Source organism: Capsicum annuum, chromosome 3 (genome assembly GCF_002878395.1).
Source record: "Capsicum annuum cultivar UCD-10X-F1 chromosome 3, UCD10Xv1.1, whole genome shotgun sequence".
NCBI lineage: Eukaryota > Viridiplantae > Streptophyta > Magnoliopsida > Solanales > Solanaceae > Capsicum > Capsicum annuum.
The window spans coordinates 247,822,407-247,847,126 of NC_061113.1; the positions used below are offsets into that span (position 1 = coordinate 247,822,407).

General features: G+C 38.5%; 2 protein-coding genes across 12 annotated transcripts; one reads left to right on the top strand and one right to left on the bottom strand.

The window, feature by feature from the left end:
- The first annotated feature begins 1,644 nt into the window (after positions 1-1,644).
- Positions 1,645-14,090, top strand: LOC107862418 (rac-like GTP-binding protein 3). Of its 2 annotated transcripts, none has more exons than XM_016707999.2 (9): positions 1,645-2,033; positions 2,175-2,309; positions 3,147-3,234; positions 3,349-3,458; positions 3,539-3,602; positions 8,673-8,737; positions 8,823-8,888; positions 12,116-12,210; positions 13,837-14,090. In XM_016707999.2, exons 2-9 carry the CDS (start codon positions 2,205-2,207, stop codon positions 13,874-13,876), a joined length of 633 nt encoding a protein of 210 aa, XP_016563485.1. In that variant the 5' UTR covers positions 1,645-2,033; positions 2,175-2,204; the 3' UTR covers positions 13,877-14,090. The 2 variants fall into 2 exon arrangements, with proteins under 2 accessions (XP_016563485.1, XP_016563486.1); XM_016708000.2 differs by having other exon boundaries at positions 1,831-2,044.
- A 585-nt stretch (positions 14,091-14,675) lies between these two features.
- Positions 14,676-23,255, bottom strand: LOC107862417. Of its 10 annotated transcripts, none has more exons than XR_001671983.2 (6): positions 23,107-23,255; positions 22,613-22,986; positions 20,639-21,010; positions 15,962-20,343; positions 15,687-15,856; positions 14,676-15,268 (listed from the first exon to the last, which is right to left on the bottom strand). XR_001671983.2 is itself a non-coding variant. In XM_047409725.1 (6 exons), the coding sequence occupies exon 5, from the start codon at positions 20,293-20,295 to the stop codon at positions 15,997-15,999; it is 4,299 nt and encodes a 1,432-aa protein (XP_047265681.1). In that variant the 5' UTR covers positions 20,296-20,343; positions 20,639-21,010; positions 21,591-21,809; positions 22,602-22,965; positions 23,107-23,255; the 3' UTR covers positions 14,676-15,268; positions 15,962-15,996. The 10 variants fall into 10 exon arrangements, 9 of the variants coding, with proteins under 9 accessions (XP_047265681.1, XP_016563483.2, XP_016563482.2 ...); XM_047409725.1 differs by lacking the exon at positions 15,687-15,856 and adding an exon at positions 21,591-21,809 and having other exon boundaries at positions 22,602-22,965; XM_016707997.2 differs by lacking the exon at positions 15,687-15,856 and having other exon boundaries at positions 22,613-22,965.
- Positions 23,256-24,720: the final 1,465 nt, after the last annotated feature.

The window sequence follows — 24,720 nt, forward strand, 5'->3', positions numbered from 1 at the left end:
CTTTTTCCAATAATTTTCACATTTGCCCGTAGAAGGGGGTGAAAATGGAGAATATACTTGAGCTTGTCAGTCAAAACTATGTACTATGGTAGTTATCATAGAAATAGTGCTGATATATGGGTGTGGGGTGAGTTTGTCCAGAGATGTACATGTTGTCTTATCTGCATGAGTGATGTTTGTGATTTACTATAGATAGTTTATAGTATATTTTGTGGATGATTTATTTCTTTTATTTATTGTCTTGTAATGTATTATCTTATTTTGTTATTTTTTTTTATATATATTTTTTTGTTTGTTATATACTTGTTTTTTCTGATTCGGTGTCTATCGGAAACAACCTCTCTATTTCATCTTAGATAATGATATAAACTGCATAAACTTTTCATCCTTCTCAGATCCCATTTATAAAAATATACTGAATTTGTTGTTGTAGTAATATATTTATGTGCTAAATAGTAAATATCAAGCATTTTTCAATCTGTATTTGAATTCAAGGATAAACTGGACTGTCTCAACTAACGACAAGCTGAAAATTTAATTGCCATGTCAGAATCTTAGAACCAATTAAATTATTAGCACAGCACACTAGCTAGATTCTACCCATAGTAAAAAAAAAAAATCCACAAATTCAATTGAAGAGCGTGACAAACTAGAAGGGCGAAAGGGATTTATCCAAACCGATTTTATTTGTTTGATACTCATGTTGTGTATATAATATTTTAAAATATTTTACGTGCATTAGACAGGTACTAATTTTCCTTGATAAAAACTCTTATCTTGGTCATTGCTAATTACATAACTTGTTTTGCTCAAAGAAAGAAAGAGCCAGTCAGTGTTATAACTTATACATTTATCTCAACTACTCGAGTGGTTGCCTTGATGACTACAAATGTAGGGCAAGATGTTTTTTTTTTAAAAAAAAAAAAAGAAGCTAAAGGAGTCTAAGTCCAGTGGCGAACCAGGATTTAGGAATTGTGGATACTCGAAAGGTTGAACCAAAGCTTTAAGGTTTCACCTACAAATTAAAACACTCAACTATCTTCTTGGTTCACTAGGTGCTTTTTTAAATCTTATATCGAATTTTATACTTTTTTTCTATAATTATAACTAATCTGCATCGAATTTAACGAATACTGAAACACCAAAAAATTGACTATATGTCCACCCTGCTAACTACAAAACGCAAAAATTACAAATTCTATACCTATCTCGATGCACTTTAATTACCCATTGAACTCAAAAGTATAACTATTCTTTTTTTTTTTTTTTTGAACTTTGGTAGTTGCAGGGAAGCTACCACCATCTTATGAAATATAGAAAAATAAATAATTTTTTTGGATATTCATCTCAAGCTACCGCTCCTGATCCACACTATTGATTATACATTTTTCATTTGTATGGATCACTTGATATTTTTGTTTTCACTAACATTTAAACTTGACACTGCATATACATTGATCATACATGAAGTTCTACTGTACACTACAAACTATCCAATACATCAAAATATCATTTCTAATTAAACCTCTTGAATTCGCTTTTTAGAGAATCAGTTTTCTGATTTATTTTATGAAAACTAAACCATTGCAAATAGTAACAATAAAAATAATACTAATAGGAAAATGATCCAATGTTAAAAGCAGCAATATGATATGCCAATAGCTCAGAGTCCCACATATTGTTTTTGTTCAACAAACCCAATATGACCCACATCTCTCATCTGGCACAGGACCCATTTTTCACTACTATACTTTGAGGAAGGGTGGGGAGTGGGTGGGGGTGCGGGGTCTCTCCTGTTGCTGTTATTATAGGAAAAACTATTAATTGCAAACTACTGCTTACATCATCTCTCAAACAAGAAAATTAATAAATGTTGTAACAAATTCAATACTCTACACATTTTGGTATGCAAATAGTAACAATAGTTGTACCAAAATCCAAAGATTCAGGCTTTATATTTTCCAACAAGATTGAATTAAAAAAGTGACAGCTTTGCTTGCTTGCTACAGAGAGAGAGAGAGCCAGTGAATTGAGTAGGAATCATGTGATTTTTACAATTTCATCCCACTACTCATTTATCCTCTATCTTTACTACTGCTAGTACTTTTTCTTGGGGGTAATAATAGTACTTTCTTGGTATTTTTTTTTTTTGGTTCCATTTGGGGTTTTTGCAGCTTTCTTTTCTTGAGGTCTTTTCATGTTCAATGGCCTCAAGTGCTTCAAGATTCATCAAGTGTGTTACTGTTGGTGATGGCGCTGTTGGCAAGACTTGTATGCTTATTTGCTATACCAGCAACAAGTTCCCCACTGTAAGTATGGAGGGACTATTTTTTAGTATCTACTTTCTCTTTTCCCCAAAAGATCCATGTGGGGGGTTTCTTGGTATGTCCCTCATTGCTTGTGTTTGATGCATATATAAGAAGAATGTTGGTTTTTATATGTGTGTTTTGCAGCTTTTTCCTTCTTTTTCTGTTCTTGTGTTTCTTCTGATTTTTTACTTTAGAATATGCTCTCTTTTTGCCTCTTCTGCTCTTGTTTCTTTATCTAACCTATTCTTGAAAAGCTGTCTTGGATTGTGGTTTTCTTGGTATGCACCATTCTTACTCCCACCCGGTAACAAAGGTGGGGGTGGGGTGGGGGATGAAATGGTGACCTAATTAAGTTTGGGAAATCTTAGTAGCTCAGGTGGTTGGCTACTTGGACATCACCTCATTGGTGAGTGTTCGATTCCCTCCCTATATCTCATTAAAAAGACCTAATCAACCAGAAAGAACAAAATTTTATGGCTAACTTGCAGTGTTGCACCCAAGGGTGTAGCCTAGTGGTCAATGAAGTGGATTGAGAACGTGAGGTCTCAATTCAAATCCCAGTAGAGACAAAAAACACTAGGTGATTCTTTCCTACTGTCTTAGTTCTGGTGGACATTGGACAAAATTACCTTATATTTGTTGCTGGTGGGAGGTATCCTGTGCATTTTGTCTAGGTGCGCGAAAGCTGGGCTGGACACCACAGTTATCAAAAAAAAAAGAAAGAAAAGAACAGAATGTTGTGGCTAACTTGTGTGATTCAGGAGTATTGTTTTGAGTTTCCTTATTCCTGAGCTTGAACTTGGGTTTACTTTGTCTTTTTGTATTTGTTCAATCCAGGACTATGTGCCGACGGTGTTTGACAACTTTAGTGCCAATGTGGTTGTTGAAGGAACCACAGTAAATTTAGGTCTTTGGGATACTGCAGGTAAAAATATCCACTAATTACAGCTGATTAGTTCCAATAATGTAATAATCATTTCCTAATCCTTTAAGGAGGCAAAGGAATTCTGATTTCTCTGTGTTCTGATCACTTTTATAGGCCAAGAAGATTACAACAGATTGAGGCCACTGAGCTACCGAGGAGCAGATGTTTTTGTCCTAGCATTCTCCTTGGTTAGTCGTGCAAGCTATGAGAACATACTTAAAAAGGTGTGTTCTCTCAAAAACTGTTAACTTTGTGAGTTTGTATCACCTGTCTTTAAGATTGCTGAAAGCCCATTTTTGGTCAGTGGATTCCTGAACTTCAGCATTATGCTCCTGGAATTCCAGTGGTATTAGCTGGCACCAAACTTGGTAAGTACTTAACATTTACTCCTGAATTAGCAATTATAGCAAATGCTGATTCTTGAATGTAACTGCTTGGGGGTTTAATGTCACTTTGTTCTATAATGTGCTTGCTATACTAATATCTATTTTTAAGAAATGTTAATGTGCTGATTATCTCTTATTGTTCTATAGTGTGCTTGCTATGCTAATATGTTACTTTAAATAAAATATTTGTGTGTTGATTATCGCTTCCCTTTGTAGTTTTCAGTTTCATAGTCGCTAATACTGTATTTAATAGCATTAATAACTCAAGGGGATTCGACGATGGAGGTAAAAGACATAAATAGCATTGCACTCACTATAACTCGTAGCGGACTCTGGTAATGAAAACGGAGTTGCTACAACCGTGCTCTGTGCATCAAAGTGGTCACTGTTACTCGGTACCACTAAAAAATGCTACTTCTACATTTCTGCTCAAGTGTTCTCAGTAAAGTGGCAACTAGGAGGAAATCTCCTAATTACTCCCTCCGTTTCAATTTATTTATCTTAGATTGACTCGACATGGAGTATAAGAAAATAAAAAAGTCTTTTGAATCTCGTAGTCTTAAACTAAATGTGAGTAATGTACCAAAATGCCCTTTAGATCTTGTGGTCTTAAATGTGCCAGGTAGGATTTTGAAATTAAAAAGTTTCCAAATTGGAAAGAGACTCTTCCTTAGACAAACTAAAAAGAGAAGACAAATAAATTGAAACAAAAGGAGTAATGATTTTACCTTTTTCCATTTGTATGATAAACCTCTTTCAAGTTGCATAAGGTACATATTTTTGCAAGATTGTACCTGCTACTCTAGATGGGGCATCATATGGTTCGGTGTATTCAATCTCAAATCCAAAAAGCAATATGTTTTAGTACAGAAGGAAATGAGGAGAGATAGATGGCTGCCCAAGCTTCTCTAAATTAAAAAATGTGCTTAGCTACCTAAAAATGTATGTTGTTGGAGTCCATGAGGTTTTAGGCTAGTGGTAAGAGCATAGCGTGTGATGTGTGGGTTTAGGCGTACTTCACTTGTTCAAAACTTGCTGCGGAAAAAATCCTAGTAGTTCAGTGTAGAAGGATAGACGGGCAGCCTCATTAACCACCGAGTTTCAAACTGTACAAGGTGCGCCATAATTGGCCTTTGGGGATATATTGCTTATCAAGCAAAGTATGTTCCAGAGACTTTAGTTTAGCAGTTCATTTAACTTTTGCAGTAAAGCTTAATAGGCAACTCGTTTACTTCTTTTCAGGGGCCAAGCATTTAAATGCAAGTGCTAAGGTTGCTCTTAGTTTTTTGATAAAACATTAGAAGCTGTAATAGATAGCATTATGGAACCTACACTTGTTACTTGATTTTTCTAGGTTCTTTCCTTGTAGCTTTTGGTGCTCTCTGTTTTCTTAAATTGCTCCTTACTCAACTTGATTGTCCTGAGCCATTATCCCTCTCACCCTGCTAAGATAGAGATGTATTTTGAAGCCACAGATGATTATTGTTTGGGGAACAATTAACTTGCCTTATTGAACATGTGCTTCAGAATCTGTATGAAATCTCTGGACTTGCAAAGCTTGTTAAATTATTCTGATTTGACACTCGTACTGCAGTTTGTGAAACTGAAATTATATATCGAAAGCTATCTTGACTTCTTTTTCTTTTCCTTTTTCCCCATTCCGGTTCATAATAAGGTCCTACCAAATTAAAACATAGCCCTCCCAAGCAGTACATGCCTTTTCCTGTTGTAACTTGTACCTTCCATATTTTAGTTTTATTATAGCAGGTGTCGAGCAAGATTTACAGTGCCAGATTATATAGCCTTTGTGATTGGTGTCTCAAGGGACACATCTGACTCCGGAAACCGAATTTACTGACAACAACTTCTCCTTCTCTTGCTTCCAAGTTCCTTGCAAATATTATATTTTCTACCATGTTGTAAGAGACTTGAGTAGTACTCACCTTATAGAAAATAAAAAATAAAATAGATAGACTATTTCACATTAAAGGACCAAGATTCAAGGGCCATAGATAAAGATCGTGTGCATAAAGGGTTAGGATGAATGAGAACTCTTTGATTGTAAAAATGGTGCATTTGTACTCGGTAATGGATGTTTTTCAATCATAGCTTAAAAAAAATTGCTACATAAATGTCAATTGTACTTCTATTGGACTAATGAATGAAGTGTTAATATTTACTATGTACTAATTTCAAAATAATCTATAAAAGTAAAGGAAAAGAAGCAGCAGATTTAAATATCACACAGGAGAAGGAATTTTAGGGAGACTAGCCTTGGTGCAATAGTAAGAGTAGTCATCTTACAACCGAGAGGTCACAAGTTTAAGTTGTGTAATCAGCCTCTTGCAGAAGTGAAAGATAAAGTAGTCAACAGTAAACCTCATGTGGTCTGAGCCTTTCCTGAACCCCGCACACAGCGAGACCTTATTATACCGGGCTGGCCCACAGGAGACTGAATTTTATAGGCCAAAGAAAGGTTGCAGAGTCATTTTTTCACTATATCTAGAAGTGGCAAGCTGATAATCTTAGTACAAAGAAGAAGAATTAGATGCCAAATGACATAGCACCCTAAGAGAACCTTGTAGAAACTATTAGTACACTTTACTTAAGATATTATGGGTTGTTGTTTCCTTATATGATCTAAGGAAATCCTAATCTCATGAGCTGGTAAAGTTATTTCCATTTTAATTACATGATAGCAGTGTCAAACCCATTTTAGTTGATGGGACTTGTTGGCGTCTCCTATACCCATCACCAGAAATGATAAGGGCTTTGCATTTTGGGGTCCAACTGTACTAGAAACTGAAAAGATGAGACTTTTTCTATGAATTCTACTAAATCATCGACATCCCCCATTAGGTCCTTTGTACACCAAAATATAAGAAACTGAGGCACTTCATCCTTATTTTGTGCATGTGACTGCTTCTATCTTTGAAATGTTTTGAGTTTCTTTCCTTCCACATTGTCCACCATATACATGCTGGATGCACTGCTACCAATCTCCTTTGCCTCGCTTTACCCACTCCTTCCAACTGTTAAGCATCTGAAAAGTAGTTTTGGGTATTACTCAGCTCACTCCAAGAATACAAAAGAACATGTTGCACAGATTTACAGTTGTCTTGCAATGTAGGAGTAGATGCTCGTTGTTTCTACATCCTGTCCACATAACAGGCATCTTGTGCAAATCTGTAAACCTTATCTCTGCAGTCACGTGTTCATTAAAAGAGTATTCTAGTTGGTTAAATGATAATAGGCATTTCACTGCTTCCCTTGTTAGTTGCTATGTTTTCTTCTCTGTTTCCTTCTTATTTGTACTTTGATTTGCAGCGCTTGAGCTGAGGATCTTTCGGAAACAGCCTCACTACCTCCACGAGGTAGTGGTAAGGTCTGCACATACTCTACCCTCCCAGACCCTAATTGTGGGATTTCACTAGTTATGTTGTTGTTGTTTGTGTCTACAGAATAAGACATGTTAGACTCGCCCAAAGGTCTGTTCGAAAAACATATCACGTGTAGGCACACGTGCTGGGACCACCGGTTATTTAAATGGCAGGCTGTTTATGAGCTGCTTCTTTACCCTTGGTGCTTTCCCTCGATATCTGCTGATCCAAGACTTGGTCCCCTTCTCCTTCTCCGACGTGAAATCTCACTGGTGATTCTGCCCATATCTGGCTTGTGAAGAAAAATTCACCCCTATTGTGGTTACTTCCTTTGGGATAGATGTTCCATCTCCATGGATTTTAATTCTGAATGATTTCATAGTTGTGTTTCTTCCGCTGTTTCTATCCAGCCACCGCTAAAATCTCCAATGGCCTTGAAGGTTGTTTTCGATCAGAGATGGAGAGGCAGGCCAACAATTCTAACCCATGTCAAATTAGGTTTTGCTTTTTCTTTGATCGCTCCAATTATAGGGTTCCACCATTGGAACCTGATGGGTTGATGTTTACAGTGCCAGTCTCCATTCATCACTTGTTCTGCTGCTACTTTCGGAGCAAGCTTAACCGGGTGTTTCAGCGAAAAAATTTGCTTCCAGAGATTAGAAGACCATCTTCTAATTTCTGAGAAGGTTGGTGTTTCCACCGCCTTGAAGTTGCCAACCAAACTTCTACTAAGAACTTCGTTTTGGTTGTTGGATCCGTGTTTAATGCAGATGCACCCCACTTTAATGTGATATCTGCATTAAATGAACTTTCCCCTCTGGTGGACCAGTTAATATCAGCACAAGGAATGTTCTTGTCAGACTATCTAGGTTTAATTGGAACTTTCTCATTCTTGTGGATGTTAATAAATCTTGCCAATTTTTCTGCAATGGCCATCCATCCTGAGTTGAAGGTTAGCTCAGGGATTATCAACACTGATCTCCTTCTGCCTTTCAGACTAATGATGCCGATGTACCATCCAAACTTATTGAAATTTCTTGAACAATAAGTTTCAGAAAAAAATTCCTCTCTTCTTCCTAGGTCTGATCGAGTTACCTTTTGTCAAGGAAGTTTCTTTCATCTTTTGAACTAACCATACCATTATCCTCTTGTTAAAGTGGGTTCTTGTGATGTAGTTCCTACTTCTTTCGGTCCATTCGTACCATTCCCCACATCAAAATAAATGCTGTCTTTTTCCATCTGATAATGGAAAATGGGTATCAAAAGAGAGAAGTGAGAGATAGAGAAGAGAAATAGGAATAGAGAGGAAAGAGAGGAGGGGTTGATTCCCGTGATCAGAAGGATCACCAGAGGGGAGAAGGGGTGAAAGGAGAACCTAGGTCATATTCTTGGGAAATGTGTGTTGAGGCAGAATTTAAGCCAACATTGTAGAATGGATTTAGTTTCTTGTGTAGCTATTGCTGTTTGGTTGTATTGATCGTCTTTATGGAACTAATAACCATGGTAGAGCAGTTTGCTGTCAGTAATGATAGTGTCATTAGATGACTTTTTATAATCATGTGTGTCTTATTTGCTGTCTACTTGTGAAGTTTGCAAGCTCTGTTCATGATGTCCAATGTTACTTGATTCTTAGATATGCATTAAATCTTTATTCATCTGGATGATGCTACAGATCTTCGTGAGGATAAGCACTTCTTGGCTGATCATCCTGGATTAGTTCCTGTCACCACTGCACAGGTCTGAACTTCAATCTGTCAGTTGTATCTTGTTCCCTTACATAGTTTTGAATAAATGGAGGGGATACTGATCTTCACATTTTCAGGGAGAGGAGCTGCGGAAACAAATTGGTGCAGCCTATTATATCGAATGTAGCTCTAAAACACAACAGGTGGGTCAAAGTAGTTTCTTTTCCTAAGAAAGTGTTTATGCAGTTAAACTGGTGCTTAAATGGTTCCATGAAATAAAGATTGTCGTTTGTTTCAGGAAGGGTAAAAAAAGATAAAGATTATTTTCAAAATTTTAAAAGAAAAAAGCATTTTTCAGAAACAATGCCGCCATGCTACACATATATATTGCTTCATTTTCAAATACCCAAGAAGGAGAGGATCTTTTTAGTTCTTTGGGTGAGATGGGAGGGTGTGCTGGCCTTGTGTCGTGTGTTTGCTGCTTCATGGGTATCAATTTTGTATCAAATAGCCCTCAATGCCTGTTAGGCAACTACCTGTTTTTTAACATGAGATGCAGATCGATTATCTCTTATCTTGTTTGTCCTTACCTTCACAAGAATATAGCGTATATGACCTTTAAAGGATAGTATCTCCTTCTAGTCTTCATACAAAGGCCCTCAACTTTTAACTGCGGCGTTGTATCAGATCTCAGAAGTGAGGCTGAGATGGTTTGGACATGTGAAGAGGAGATACGTAGATTCCCCAATGAGGTGGTGCAAGAGGCTGGAAATGGTGGGTATGAGGAGAGGCAGGGGTAGGCCGAGCAAGTATTGAGATGGAGATGATTAGACAGGATATGGCGCACATAGGAAGGTTTGGAGGTTGCATATTAGGGTAGAAGCTTAGTAGGTAATTGAGCGTCGTCTCGCTTTGCGGAAGGATTTGTGTGGTGGTAGTTTTGAGTACTGTCTGTCATCAACGGTTCCATTTTCCTACAGTAGTATTAACTTTATTCTCATAGTGTCTTAGTTTCATGTTCTCGATTTACCACCTGTGCTTCTGTTATCGCATTAATTCGATGTTTGTTACTGCTATTTTTCAGAATTCTATGTACTGCTTTCCTTATTAATTCTCATTTTTCTTCATTGCCGCTTTTCCTTTTTCAAACGGCATTGAAATGTTTTTCTTGAGCCAAGGGCCTATTGGAAACGGTCTCTCTATCTCGATTTGGTAGGGGTAAGGTCTGAGTACTCTCTACCCTCCCTAGACCCCACTTGTGGGATTACACTTGGTATATTGTTGTTTTTTCTTTTCTTTTTTTTGAGGATGGTAACAGTTAGTTTATATATTGTTGTTTTTGTATCAGATCTATCCCTATATTGGGATAGTTGGAAACATTTCTTTTTTAACTATTGCATTGTAAGTGTATTTAGGCAAATTCTACAGGGTGGTAGTCCGTCCGGCCTTGTTGTATGGAGCGGAGTGTTGGCCAGTTAAGAACTCCCACATCCAAAAAATGAAGGTGTTTGAAATGCGGATGTTGCGCTGGATGTGTGGACTGACTAGAGGGGATAGAGTTCGGAATGAGACTATTCGGGAGAAGGTTGGTGTGACTTCAGTGGAGTGCAAGATGCGGGAAGCACGATTGAGATGGTTCGGACACGTGAAGAGGAGGGGCATGGATGCCCCGGTCCGTAGGTGTGAGAGGCTAGCGTTGGATGGTTTTAGGCGGGGTAGGGATAGGCCGAAGAAGTACTGGGGTGAGGTGATTAGGCGGGACATGGAACAGTTACAGCTCACCGAGGACATGACCCTAGATAGGAAGGTCTGGAGGGCGCGAATTTCGGCAGAGGACTAGGGCCAGTTTGGGTCGCTAGTGTAGGGAATTACTTGGTGGGGGTTTTGTTCCTGTTATGATTCCGTGTTCCATGTTTTACTACGAATCTGTGTGCTTTCCTCTGCTTTCCTCTGTTTTATATTACTTATGGGTGCCGTATTTATGTTATCTGCTTCTGTGCTTTACTATGTGTTTGTGTGGTATCTCGTGCCTTGAGCCAGGGGTCTATCGGAAACAGCCTTTCTACTTCATCAGAGGTAGAGGTATGGACTGCGTACATCTTACCCCCTCAGACCCCACTAGGTGGGAATACACTGGGTTTGTTGTTGTTGTTGTTGTTGTTGCATTGTAAGTGTATTTACAATGCATATTACAAAAGATATTTGTAATACCGCTACTCTTCTTGGTATCATTTTTAATCAACTGACTGCAAATATTAAGATATGTTTTCCCTATCAAAGCTTCTTTTGGCCCACCTCTAGTAACATTGTTCACTTTTGAGCCTATTTTACAAGGGTGGGCAGACAATTTCATTTTTAAGGTTGCTATAATAGTTTTTCTAATGTTAGTTCTCCTTGAACATTTTGGAGTTTAAAAGTAGTGGTAGAGCATTGTGCGCACCCAAGGATGTGACCTAGTGGTCAATAAAGTGGGTTGAGAACCATAAGGTCTTAGATTCAAATTTCAGCGGTGACAAAAATACTAGGTGATTGATTCCATCTGTCCGTGTTTTGAAGGATAGAGTTATCTGGCAACTGTGCTGGAGGAAGATATCAAGTACTTAGGGAGTAAGTCGAGGTGCACTCAAACTGGCCCAGACACTACAAAATATAAAAAGGAAGTGGTAGAGCACTGCAATCCTTTGGATGCTTGTTGAATGAAAAGTTACTTTTACCTTAAAAAGATTGTGGCAGGGCAGATAATGCTGTTTTGTGGCAATCCTAATCAACCATTTACTTTTGTATGAAACATTTTGCTATCCCTATTTATCAACCAGTACAGAAAAACTTCATTCAGCTGCTGTTTTTCAGTTCCTGGAGGTATCTGATTTGTTCACTTAGAGTCAATCATTCAAATATTATTTTTGTGTTATAACATCCTTCGGTTGAATATCAACCTGATATTCAATTCAAGTGAAAAAAGGAATGATTAGGATAGATAATGAATCTTTAACTCACAAAGCATGGGTCATACATTTTCTGGCTTCATCTTTCCATTTTCCTTCCTTTTCTGGCTTTGCATGTGTGTGGGGGTTGCTATTTGAGAATTTCCTATATAGTTAGGCAACTTCATCGATAAAGCTATTCACTGAAAGACTGGGCACATTGACCTCCCTTATTTTGAAAATTAGGTCAAGACCCTTAAGTTTCCCTTTAAAATTTTGTACCAATTTAAGTATTTGACGTCCCAGATACTATTCATCTCTATTCCTAACCTGTCTATGTCTATGTATCTTCGCTTCCACCTGATCCGTACTCTTGTAGTTTTTTCCTCCCACATTTTCTTTACTAGAGATGCCAAGGCACTTCTGTTTGTTGCTTGATGGTAGGCTATTTTTTCTTTAATACTATATTTGTAACTGACCACCTACTTTGCCTATTTGATCTAAAGAATGTGAAAGCTGTATTTGATGCTGCAATCAAGGTTGTCATCAAGCCACCACAGAAGCAAAAGGAGAAGAAAAAGCAACGTCGAGGATGTCTCATGTTAGTAACTCTCTTAACTTTCTCTGTTAAAACCAGTTTTTAGCTTTGGTACCACATAGGAAGGTGCGACATGCCATTTGTTGTATTGATGATGCAGAGTTCTCCTTTAACATTTTAAGTTCGTCATACAGGAAAAAATAGTTGTGCCCCGTTGTTCAAACCTCTATGCTTTATGAAATTGTCTCCCATTGATTAAGTAGTTCCTGTTTTAACAAAAGAAAGGGGGAATAATGGCTCTTATGTGTGCAACATTTTGTTTGACTAACAAATCAAAGTATTTTTTCGTGATGGAGAACGTCCTTAGAATATGCAACCCAGTATACTGATGCATATCTAGGCCAACCCCGACTTTAAACCATAAAAAATATATGAAAACCACATGAGAGACTCATCATTTGCTTCATTTATCCATATCATACTAGAATATATATTTATCATCCTTTTGACATTGACAAAATATCTATGGAATGGTTCCTGTACTCAGTAATATAAATGTCCTTGTGGCATTAATTTGTTGCTGTCAGATAACATGAATTGAACCAGAAATTTGATATTATTGGGACAAGGTTTACTATTCTACAGATAGTTGTAGCTGCTAAATTAGCAGACTGCTGTATCCGAGAATTATAGTTTTAAAAATAGCAGTATTTTCACAACTCCCTTATAAAAAGTTTGTGACTGTTTCAAAAAAAAAAAGTAGAAGTTTGTGGCGATGGAAAATCTGATGAAAATAACAGTTGCCTTTTCATGGGGCCAATCCTTTATTCAAATAAGGAATTACAAGAAAGCAATCTGTTCCTTCTTCCTTTTCTACTTTCTCTTCACTTTTTAGTGTCTCTGGTGCTTTTCAACATATGGAAACTTTCTGCGCCTCTCATTTTGATTCAAAGTTAGTAATTCTTCAGATAAATTCAATAAATGGTTATTTGCAGACTATGTGATAGGTGCCTAAATTGAAATGATTTGTATGGATCCATAGAGAATCAGTGTATATGGGTGCATGTGAAGCGTACTTTTTGCTGCTAAAGTGTCTGCAGTAGCAACAATCTTCGATTTTTATTCTGATTCGGTTAGCTATTTAATGCCAACCTACAAAGCTTTATGCTCTGCTAACTTAGGAAGCATGGATCCAGTCTTCTCTTCATACCAAGGCTTATTCCAACAAAAAAGGTTTAAAATTTCCGCTTCTGGTGATGTAACAGACAACAAACTAAAGAGTACCAGGCCCCATCTAAGTTTCTGGGTATTCAGTCTAGCCCCTTTTATGGCATATTATCCATCAACTGTGAAGGCATGTCTGTTTGAACATCAGTGGATTATAATTCTGCGACACTTTTATAGTTGAGAGTCCATGCCTGGTTTTGAGGGATGATGGGCAGAGTGTTAGCTGCTTCGCTCTACTAAATAGTGAGACATATGGCTGGTTGCAACAAAAGAAAGAACATTTTTGCATTCCATTTGTGATTTCAGTTTGTGTATGTAATTCAGATCTCATCGTGCTAACATTGCCATTGACTTTCCAATTTTTCATTATTTTTGACTCTGCTTCTTAAGACTTGAAAGTTTTTGCTGCATTTTCCGCTGTGTCTCTAATGCTATACTAACTTCTCTCATCTGGTACTGCAGGAATGTGATGTGCGGAAGGAAGCTCGTTTGTTTGAAGTGACTAGTCAATGTATATACTTCCCATCAATTCAGCCTCTAACATGATACCATATCAATAGCTTGAGTGCACTGCTTACTAAACCTACGTTTCTATGGGAGCTTTTAATGTATTTGTTTATGCGCAATCCATGCTGCTGAACGGACTTGTTTGTCTCGTGTAAAAAAAAAAATACATACTAGATTTTCGTTGCCAGTAGATGTGATAAATTCTGGTACACCTAAGCAACTGTTCACAGACAGCATGCTAAGTAGACTAGAGAGTAAATGCACAAGTCTATATCATTTTGCAATAGTACTGTAGTTGCACGAATTCACCACAGTTGCATCTTTGGTGGTGGTTAGGTTCCACGCTGAATCTGTGAGCTAAATTGTGCATTGTGAACGCCTGATACTCCACGGTTATCATAATACTTGCACTTGAATATGATAAAAGGAAAAAGGGAATATGAAATGATGGCGCCTACAAAAATAAGGGGAACAAACAAACATCCCATTTCACTTGCGACTTTGGTGATGAATTCCTTATCTTCATAAAAGCACATCAACTAGCACCAAACGAAACTGCATTGGATTACTCGGCCGTTCAGTTGATAATATGCGAAGTATCAAGTATGAGGACCGGCCATCACAAGCAGCTACTACGCTTGGAACATTTATTAAAGGAACAACCATCGCAAAAGATAATCCATAACCCGTGCCCAAAGCTCCACCCACTTAAATAAAGTCAGGAAAAATTGTCTTTTCCTTGCTCTCGAGAACAGTTGCTTCAGAATAGTTACTAGAAAGTAAACAAGCACATCTCACCACCACCAATGAAAATATCATCTTTAACAATAGTTCTATCATCTGTGAATGACACTACAGCTAAAGTTAGACTGATTCAATTTATGGTACAATGGCAGCCACAACAACTAAAACATGCCTGATGAAAGCATTAGTACCAAAATTTGGTGCCAACCCCTGTATACATATGTAATGGGCAAACGGAGGACACAGAAATGCCTATAAAACTGGGATAAAAGAAAGTTGATTAACAGCAACGCACAAAGAAGAAAACTTTCCATTTGATTCAGTCTGGAACCCTGAACCCTGACCTCCAATGTCAACATTTTGGATAAGGATAATATTGATTTATCACCAGTCCCTGGGCATCAAAGATTTCAAGCTTTCCGACAGTTAAATATCTACAGAGGGAAAACACATCTGCATCCACCCAGAGAATATAGCTGACCAAAGTGCTTGGAAACCATGCAAATCCCTACTACACTGATACAGTGAAGAGGTGGTGGTCGGAGACTCTGAAACATCATTTTTGCTCACTTACCACCCACCCCCGCAGGAGGCATACCAGAAGCTGAGTCTGAGGAATTGGCGAAAATCCATCATCCAATAGCTGAATTTAGAAAGGAAAAACCAAAATAAAACAGGGTGTTATATTATGAAGCCACACAAAAATACAGAAGAACGTCTCCAATCTCGGAAACTAAACTGAATCCTTTTGATCCCAAAAGAAAGGAATGCAAGGAGCAACAAGTTCTAAGGACAGGGAATAGCTCTGAGACACTAGGATAACAGTTTGGATTATTAAAAGAGCTGCTTTCTTTTTTCTCAGATCATTTTAATTTCCTTAGAAAGAAGGGGATTTAACGACCTACTGGAAATCAATTTTCAGATAGGAGGGGAAAGCAACAGTAATATGATGTCTTGATTATTAGGACAGAAGACCCAAACATTACCATCTTCTAAGATATCTTTGTTATTTCAGAATTAAATCAAACTAGAAAAAACGACGCATTGTCGAGCAAAAAAACCTTTAAAACGATTGTGCATGATAGTGGAAGCAAGCAATGTGTCCTTTTATGCAGGATCCGGTGAAGGGCCGTACACCACAAGGGTCTATTGTACAAAGCCTCACCTGCAGTAGCAGTGCTTACTGCTTACTGCTTGAGGCACGTAATTTAATGCATGTCCTAGCGGTTCCCTACATAGAAATTGCACTCAAATGTATAAAAAATGAGGGGACAGGTCACACTTTCAACAGTAAAAGCTAAAACACATGCTGAAAAAAAATTAAAACATGTCTCACCTTTCCAAATCACCAGATTGCAGCTTTTCCTGATCTTAATGCCATGACTGCTTGAACCTGAAGCTCTCACTGTCCCATCCTCCCTCTGGCTCCTTCCTCTTCAGAACACCACCAGGTAAAGCATACATCCTGCCATGCTCCTCTGCTAATGCTTGTGGACCGGCAACAGAGAGTTGCCTTGACGTCAAAGAAACCGACTCTTCTCTCCCTTCCATGTCCACCACTCCAGGTCCTGCATTAAGATCCAGACCCTGCCTGCCCCATTTTCTATTGTGGTCCATGGTACCATTGTTGTTACTCTCAGGAAGGCCAACGACATAGGGCCTCGGATATTGAGATGACACTGAGCCAACAGGACCCAGCAACTGTGAATTTACAGATGGTGAATACATCCTTCCACCAGAAGAAGAATCGACGAAAGAAGTTGATCCAACTGAGAATGTTGCAGAAGGAAGAGTGAAACTCGTTCCAAAAGGAAATACAGGATATTGGAAAGGGGAGGATGGGAAGGGCACAGCAGGCGATGATGACAATACCGAACTCCGGTAAACATCTGGGGTGAAAGGAGAACCAGCAGGAGGACCCAATATTCGTTGTGCACCAGGTGTGACTATTGGGAATGAAGGCTGCTCCACACGATCAGGCAAAATCGATGGAAGTGTCACAGTTGAATAAGTACTCCCAGGAGTAAACCAAGAAGAAAGGTTCCCCATCTCCGGATTGTTCAGTCTGAGGTTAGAAGCAGGCAGTTGGGAACGCATGCTTCCCTGATGATTATCATGGAATAGAGACTGTTCTGCGCTGGAATCATCAACACCTGGCCCATTATTTAAATCAAAGTCCCTCCTCACATCTCCCGTTGGCAAGCCAAACGGTGATGCTTTGGGAGGAAAAACAGCACCGTCCAATCTACAACTGCTACTCACAGAGCATTGTCCTGCATCACCAGGTTCATCAAGTCTATTCAAATCAAGATCAAGCCCTCCAGAACAACGAACACCAGGAGAATCTGACACTCCATTTGTCAATGAAGTACGATTAGCAATATGGTCCAATGGGGAGATCAACTCTAGAGCAGAATCTTGACCATTTATGTCATCAAAGGTTCTTTCATCAGGTACATTCAGGTCAATATCTAATTGAGGACGACTGTGCTTGCTGGTAGAAGCTTCAGTATGAGAGATGGTCGCGGAACTCAATGGCATATCAAGCGATTTTCTGGGCTCAGCTGGGCGAAATGCACTTGTGGCAGCAGAGCCTTTCCAACCAAACTCACCTTTAACCCTCAATAGGTCCTCAGGTGGAACAAACGGACCTTTAGCAGCGGATGCTACAGTAATGGAGGCAGGCAGACTACAGGAAACTGAGGACACAGCATAAGGCAACGGGTTCATAATATGGACATTTGATAAACATCCAGCGCCTGTAAGGCAGATCGGCTCCCCGTATTTTCCCTCATCGGAAATAAAACCTTCATTTAGGTCAAACTTCACCTTTGAAGCAGACTCTGGAGCAGCAGCAGAGATAGAAGTTTCTACATTGGCAGATCGACAATCCTTTGCTTTATCTGCTTCAACAGCAGAGAAGTTTGATTCTCTAGATTCCCCATGTTTCTGCAGTTCTGCATTTGAAAATCCAGGTCTATCTTTCTGACTGAGCAACAAGCCAGAGTTCTGCATAGGAACAACATCTTTCCTTTCAACACAAGCTTCGCCCTTCTGATTTCTTGCAGTAATTTCAACCCGGGTTTTATCCTCAACTGAAGCTTCAACATTTTCGTGATCAGATCTCTTCTTTTCAGACAGATTTACAAGATTTATACTAGCTTCATCAGACTGTCCACCTTTGACAGCGGTGGGGTCTCTACTTGAACTAGTCGGTAGGTGTTCTTCCTTATCACTTCCTTCCATCTTTTCAGAATTTACTACTACAGAAGATGGTTTCATCTCAGTACTAGCATTATTTAACACCCTGTTCACACCATCTTTGTTCTCACTTTCAAATTTAGAAGTGCAGACTTCAACGGCCGGTTTCTGGTCTTCTAAGCTTGCAAGTTTATTAGTAACCATGTCTCCTAATACTGAAGTGCCATCTCCACCTAATTTAGCATCTAGAGAACCTTCAACTTTGACCTCATGGGACACCACCTTTTCCTCCTGGAATTGTTTGCTTAATTCACCATCAATTGCCTTCTCAGTGATCTCCAACTTTTCTCCAGCCATCTGCGAATCTAAGCAGGGAGAATTGAACTGTTTATTGCATCCACCTGTCATCGTCTCTTGAGAAGGTGGTGCAATGGAGGCCTTTCGATCTCCAGATAACTCCATCGCAGCACCCATAGATGAAAGCAGTTTATCCTCAGAATATGAAGCACTGGCCGCAACGAGTTTCTCTCTATTAGCATCACCATCATCATCATCATATCTACGGTGACCAGCGGAGATACCACCAGGAGGTGACTTCGACATAACGTCATCACCTGTGCAAGCCTCTTCAGCAGAGGGGGTATTTCTTCGTGGAGAAACAGAAGGTGAAACCATGTTAGACTTGGACATTTCTTCGGCAGCCACACTGGCAAGGAGATTCATTCCAATAGCATCACCCAGTAACATAGGCACATTTGATTCAGAATATTTTACACAGCTCTCAATCAAAGCATTCATGGAGCTAAAAGAAGCTTCATGCAGCTTTCCAGATTTCGTTTCAGTCCCATATGTACAAGCAGCTCCAACTTCAGCTGATTTCCTGCTATCATCAACAATCTTGCTTCCCCCCTCCTCTGGATGGGCAGCTGGTGATCCATCACCATCATCAGAACCAGTTAGTATATCTTTGAAATCATTACTCTGCCATGATTCAGTATTTGCATCACAATTTGATCGATATTCATCAGTCTTTTCCTTTAATGTTCGGTCAAATTGATCATTCTTTTCAGAAAGAGCAGGAGAAGAAGCACGGCTGCTCATGTTCGTAGGGTCCTCATAGGATCCTCCACTGGCACTCTGTGCAGGACTGCGTCCCCTGTTAGATATCTTAACTATTAATTTATGACCACTCCCCTCGAGAACTGGCACATCAACAGCTTTCTCACCACTCAATGCAGACTGCGGCAACCTTTCTGAAGTAGGATTCCTATGTGAACTTCTGCCTGCAGGACTCTCCTTTTGGCTCCCAGATACTGATGATCCAGGATAACCATTAATTGACTTCCGATGACGAGAACCACCAGTAGAGATTTTGATGCTGCTCATTGATACAGCAGTTGAGCTCCTTCCATCCTCTTTTCCCGAGAGAGACTGGCTGTGGTTGTGAGACTGGCTAGAACTGCTGCTTTTGTCTTCCCTAGATAAAGGGACATCACAAGACCCACCGACCAAAACTTTGGGCTGACCCTCTTTTCCAGATGCAGGTGATGATGCCGGTTTTGTTGAGCCCGGGGACAAGGACACAGACTTTATAGTAGTCTCCCCTTGTGAAGCCTTTATCGAAGCCACTCTAGATGCAGAAAGCTGTGCAGCTGCACTTTTTGTCACCTCATTTGAACCACCAGGATTTTTGCTAATACTATGAGAAGCCTCAGGCAACCTTGATTTAGAAGGCCACGTGACAGCCTGATTTGAACCAGACTTGGCATCAATGATGTTCATCTCAGCTTCAACCCGTTTCTTCCACGTGTCGACTAAACTCCGTGCCTTCCTCTGTATTTCGGTGTTCTTATGCTGCCGCAAGTGATTAACAGACCTGCCAATATGGCACATCTGCAGTGCTTGAAGGTTCACGGGAAGCTTATCAAGTGCACGAAGCAAAACAAAGAGAAATTCTTCAACCGATTTGTCACCATCTTTTGTGTTACTAGATTCACCAATCCTCCCCTTATGAACATCTTGAAGCCACTCGTCTAACACAGGTAGACCCCTTAACTGTACAAACCTAGTAAGACAATCAAAATTTTCAGTTGCAGCTACAACACTCGCAAGCATTGAACGACTAATCAAATCCATTTTCTTCTCATTTCTATCTGGCTGCATGAGGTGAACTAGCTTCTCCACCCCTTCAGAGTTTACAAGCCCTCCTTTCTCCGTAATTTTAGAAATTTCAGATTTTAATATGCTTTCAGCTTTGATTTGACCAGAATCTATATCATCTGTTTTGATTGAACGTTCACGTTTAATTGACTCGGGGCCCTGATCTCCCCGCTCCCTTTTCTTCCCCTTGACGTGTGGAGGAAAAGAAGTTGCACTGCTTTGTACATTATCTGCGCCTGGTTTCAATTGTGCTGTTGACATGGAACCATTCATTGGTTTTGGAGAACGACCACCCACTGTTGCATGCATCTCTAGTCGCGTCTTGTTTAATAGTTGACCTACCTCTTCTTGTAGCTCCTGCAAAGGAGTAGTGTTGCATGAGTGGAACATGGCAAGACAATCAAGAAAATTAAAACATGAAAAGTACACAATTTCTCCTAATTCCTAGCATCTTAGACATTGCCCCCAACCCAAAAGAAGATCCCCAAAATCCTTCGAATGATTTTTTTCTTGAAAACAGATCCAATAATAATTTTTTTAAAAAAGAATCTCTGTTCAACCTTCAACCCCAATCTCTCTTTTTTGCTTGAGATAAATAATCTTCAACACATAAGCATAGGGAATACAGAACTATCAAGCAATAATAACCTACTTTGATGTAATCTTGGTCAGTTAACCACCATAAACACTCGTTTGAAATATCATAAACACGCCGGCAGATAAATGAGGATATCCCTGTTGGAAGTTCAACACCTTTAGAAAGGAATGCAACTTTACACGGATGCAGTAGTGATGCAGCAGATGTCTCATCCCTATGAAAAGAATAAAAGACTTCGTTGGGTGCGGCTTCCGGAAGGATGCCCTTGCCAAGCTTAAGCTCAGCAGGTCGATAAAGCCAATTAACACCTAACTGCAGGTTATTGTCGTCACTCAACTTTAGCCTTCGGATTATTCCAATGAAAGGAGGGGAATCGTGAGCTGGTTTGAACAAAGCACAATCACCCACACTAACTTTGCGACCATCCTGCAAAGAAAGGATAATTTTCAACTTCACCAAGTAGAGATGCTTAAATCACTAAAGAAACAAAGCAATAAATTCACATACGTAGAAGCAAACTAAACTAAGCTAATAATGAACCAATAGAGCAAGACATAAAAAGCGAGAGCTCCGAGCAAATCAGGGGGCAAGAGAGGAACGGGGAAAGCTGTCATCCACGTCTCCGCATGTTATATGAAAACTTGCAGTTACGTAGGCTTCCGCATAGGATATTTGGGTGATTTATTTTTTGAGATGGAATCAATATTTTGGAATTTTTATTTCAAGAAACTTCATGAAAACTTGCAGTTACATAGGCTTCAGCATAAGATATTTTGGTAATTTATTTTTTGAGATGGAATCAATATTTTGGAAATTTTATTTCAAGAAACTTCATTAAGTACAACCAAGAGTATCAATAATCCGAGCAAAATATGCTAAATAGTCGGGTTTGAAGTGACTTTACAATTTACTGCTTGCCTCATCTAAACATGTGCGCTCAAGAATGACATACAATCATGTATCTAACTTAACAAAAAAAGTTGTCCCCTACTTAGTAATCCACTACCTTCGTCGCTTCCCAAGGATCTATCTCTAGAAACAATTATTTCTTTCCAAACACACGAACTATATGCTTCAACACAGTCACTTTGCTTGCTTCAAAATTTATATCTGGTGAGCTCCTCCTCAATAGCTTTCTTTCTTTATGAAAACAAAGGAAATGGCGGATTACTTATGGCCAGAGCTCCACTTGGATACAATCTACTCTGTGACTGCATCCGAATCACTGTTGTAGAAGTGATGTGAGAAAGAGTATATTGCACATCTTTTATCATTTCAACAATTTGCACCGACCAGAATAGCAGAAGTAGCAGACCTCATGATGGGCCCATTGTACTCACGTGCATTGATAAATTCTTTGGAAGAGCTATTTGCTAGAAAAGGAAACAAGAAATTCTGAAACTCTTCTGTGCCCCCCCGAACACACAACTTGAAACGCGCAACAACAACTGTTATCTTGCTGTAAATATCAAAACTTAAACAAATACAGAAGACAGAACATTATCCTTCGACATGAGAAAGAAGTGAATCAAGTCCCACATGATCATGTGCAGTTTCCAGACATAAAGTACCACATTATGGACCTCACCAAAACCAGACCAAGCTACTCATGAATTTCGAATGTAACTGACAGACTATATCCAAACATCAAATGCCACAACAAGCCTCGCCGGCTAGAACAATGAAATGTTAAAACAATTTTCCAGCCCATTCCCCAAGAAATTTGAGATGGACCAATATATATACAAGAAAAAAAGGGCACAGGAGAGCCGAGGACACATTTCCTTGATCAGTACTACTGGAGATCAGCCTGCAACCTTAACCGCGCTTCCACAATACCATATAGGTAAAATAAAAATACCAAAATAAAACGAAGAAATGGAAGTAATTTTCTTTGAGAAAGAACGATAAATGAAATAAACAAATAAAAAGGAACAAAAACTGCAAGCGCAATCAAAACAACATAAAAGAAAACAATCAATACAAATAAAATTAAGGAAAAATAGGGAAAACCCACCAAGGCAATACCTTGCAGAACGAATCCTCCGTAACAGTAGAAACAACAGAAGAATCACGAGCAGCTACAGTCGTCGTGGTCGTAACCGGCATGTGCTGACCACAAATCAAGCGTCGACGACAAAGTTCACTTTCCCTTTGTCCCTTCCCATGCATAATACAAATCGACTAGCATCTTTTCTAACCACTCCACCCTCAAACATAAATTATCCAATCCCCAATCAATTCACAACAAAACCCTAGAAAAATCCCCAATTTTTCTCCAACCCTAGAAATCCCAAATTCGCAATAATCAAATCCCTCGATCACCCTAAAATCGTCAATTCCTTAACTTAATGCCAATAGCAACCCGTCAATTATCCGATCTGCAACCCGTAAAATTAAACCTCAAAAATTCAGATCCAATTAATTCGAATTCATAAATCAAAAATACAAATCAATTAATACAAAAATATACAACTACAACAACATAAACATATATAAAGAGAGAAAGAACGAAAACAAACCTTGTTAAGTTTTACGACCTAGACAAGTGAGAGAAAATGTGATGTTTTTTTTTTTTTAGAGAGAGAAAAAAAAAACTGTGGCCGAAGGGGAAGAGATTATAAATTATAAATATAATAATTTAGTGTAAATAAATAGAGAAATGTGTGTGTGTGTTGGATTAGTATGTGAGAGAGAAATGAAAAAAGTAAAAGAAAATGAAAAAGAAAGAAAATGATGTCCCCAGACGGCAAAAGGAAAGTTGTACTTTGTTGGGGGTTGTACTCCGAAAGAACGGGCAGATCGGGCAGAACGGGCAGGGGCATTGATTACCTCACCCACGTAAGACTACTTCAAAAAAAAAAAAAAAGGTGAGATGTGGAACGTGACTATGACTAAACTAAACTACTTTTTTTTAAGGGTGAGATTGACTGATTTAAGGATGTAAGTACTCCTCTTAATGATTTTTAAAAAAAAAATGTGTTGAGAGTACATAACGTTAGTCAGTATTATCGTTTACTAGTTGTAATATTTTTTTTTATCTCATTGGGTGTTTAATATCCGCAATAAAACTCGATTAATTTAAATTTGTGTCGGGTAGGGCCGCATTTGGAGTTGCACTCCTAACAGAGTTTTCTTAATGCCCAGGGTCGAACCTTCGACCTCTAGTTAAGGGTAAAACATCTCATCCGCTGCACCACAACCCATGTTGGTAATAGCTGTAGTATGTTGTAGCTTAGAATTTAGCCATATATATTAAGACAAAGGTGAAGTGGGAATACACTGGGTTTGTTGTTGTATATTAAGACAAAGGTGATCTTTGCTTATGTTATTTATTATTTATTATATTTTGATTATCATATTATTTTTATTACTAATTATTACTATTTTTTAATAGATTTTGCTTTGTTTTCTTATAGTGTTATATTTTCTTCATTATTTTTCTTTTTTGCATCTTGATTTGCTGCTATATTTAAATTGAGGTTTCTTTAAAAGTAATTTTTTTTAATCTTTTAAAATAGTGAGAAAATTTGCATATATATTCTATTTTTAAAATTTTTTATTGATATGCTGTTTTTAAAGGAAAACATGTAGGAGTACAATTAATATGAGACCGTAAGAGTAGTGACGTAAATCATTTGACTTTTCTTTCCTATTAATCATTTTTCTGTGTGTGCGTCTCTTTTTCTGTGGGAATTTTTATTGATATTGGGTTCATCACATACCCAATTGGGCTTGTTCTGTTCACGTACGAATGTGGTTGGGTGATTCGCTAGGGGCTAATGTGAGTTTATTGTTTGGTTGGGGGTGATTTGGAATTATTGAAGAAATTGGAGGGTTCTTTGTTTAAAAGTGAGGTGCAAGTAAAGGTTAAAAGAGCATATGGCATTAAGGTTGTCTTCTGATGTACCAACACACTTCATGAAATATGTTTTCTGAGCCATTCCTTCCTACTCTCCTGCCAAATATTGGGTCCAGAATATTTTGCCAAGCAAAAGTTTTAAAAAATTATTAATAATAATAATAATAAAAATATGTTCATACATGCAATAGGTTGGAGATTGTTGTCATTAGTATATTAATTTTGTAATTACTTTTGTGGTATTTTAAATAGCGAATAACAATATAGATTGTAC

Excerpts from the sequence above, each read along its gene's own strand:
- LOC107862418 (XM_016707999.2), top strand. The coding sequence starts at position 2,205 with ATGGCCTCAAGTGCTTCAAGATTCATCAAGTGTGTTACTGTTGGTGAT. Across the intron at positions 3,235-3,348 it reads AGGTCTTTGGGATACTGCAG|GCCAAGAAGATTACAACAGA; the intron begins GTAAAAATATCC and ends TCACTTTTATAG. Across the intron at positions 12,211-13,836 it reads CAACGTCGAGGATGTCTCAT|GAATGTGATGTGCGGAAGGA; the intron begins GTTAGTAACTCT and ends CTGGTACTGCAG.
- LOC107862417 (XM_016707997.2), bottom strand. The coding sequence starts at position 22,756 with ATGCATGGGAAGGGACAAAGGGAAAGTGAACTTTGTCGTCGACGCTTG. Across the intron at positions 21,011-22,612 it reads CGGAGGATTCGTTCTGCAAG|GATGGTCGCAAAGTTAGTGT; the intron begins GTATTGCCTTGG and ends CTTTCTTTGCAG. Across the intron at positions 20,344-20,638 it reads CTGACCAAGATTACATCAAA|GAGCTACAAGAAGAGGTAGG; the intron begins GTAGGTTATTAT and ends ACTCCTTTGCAG.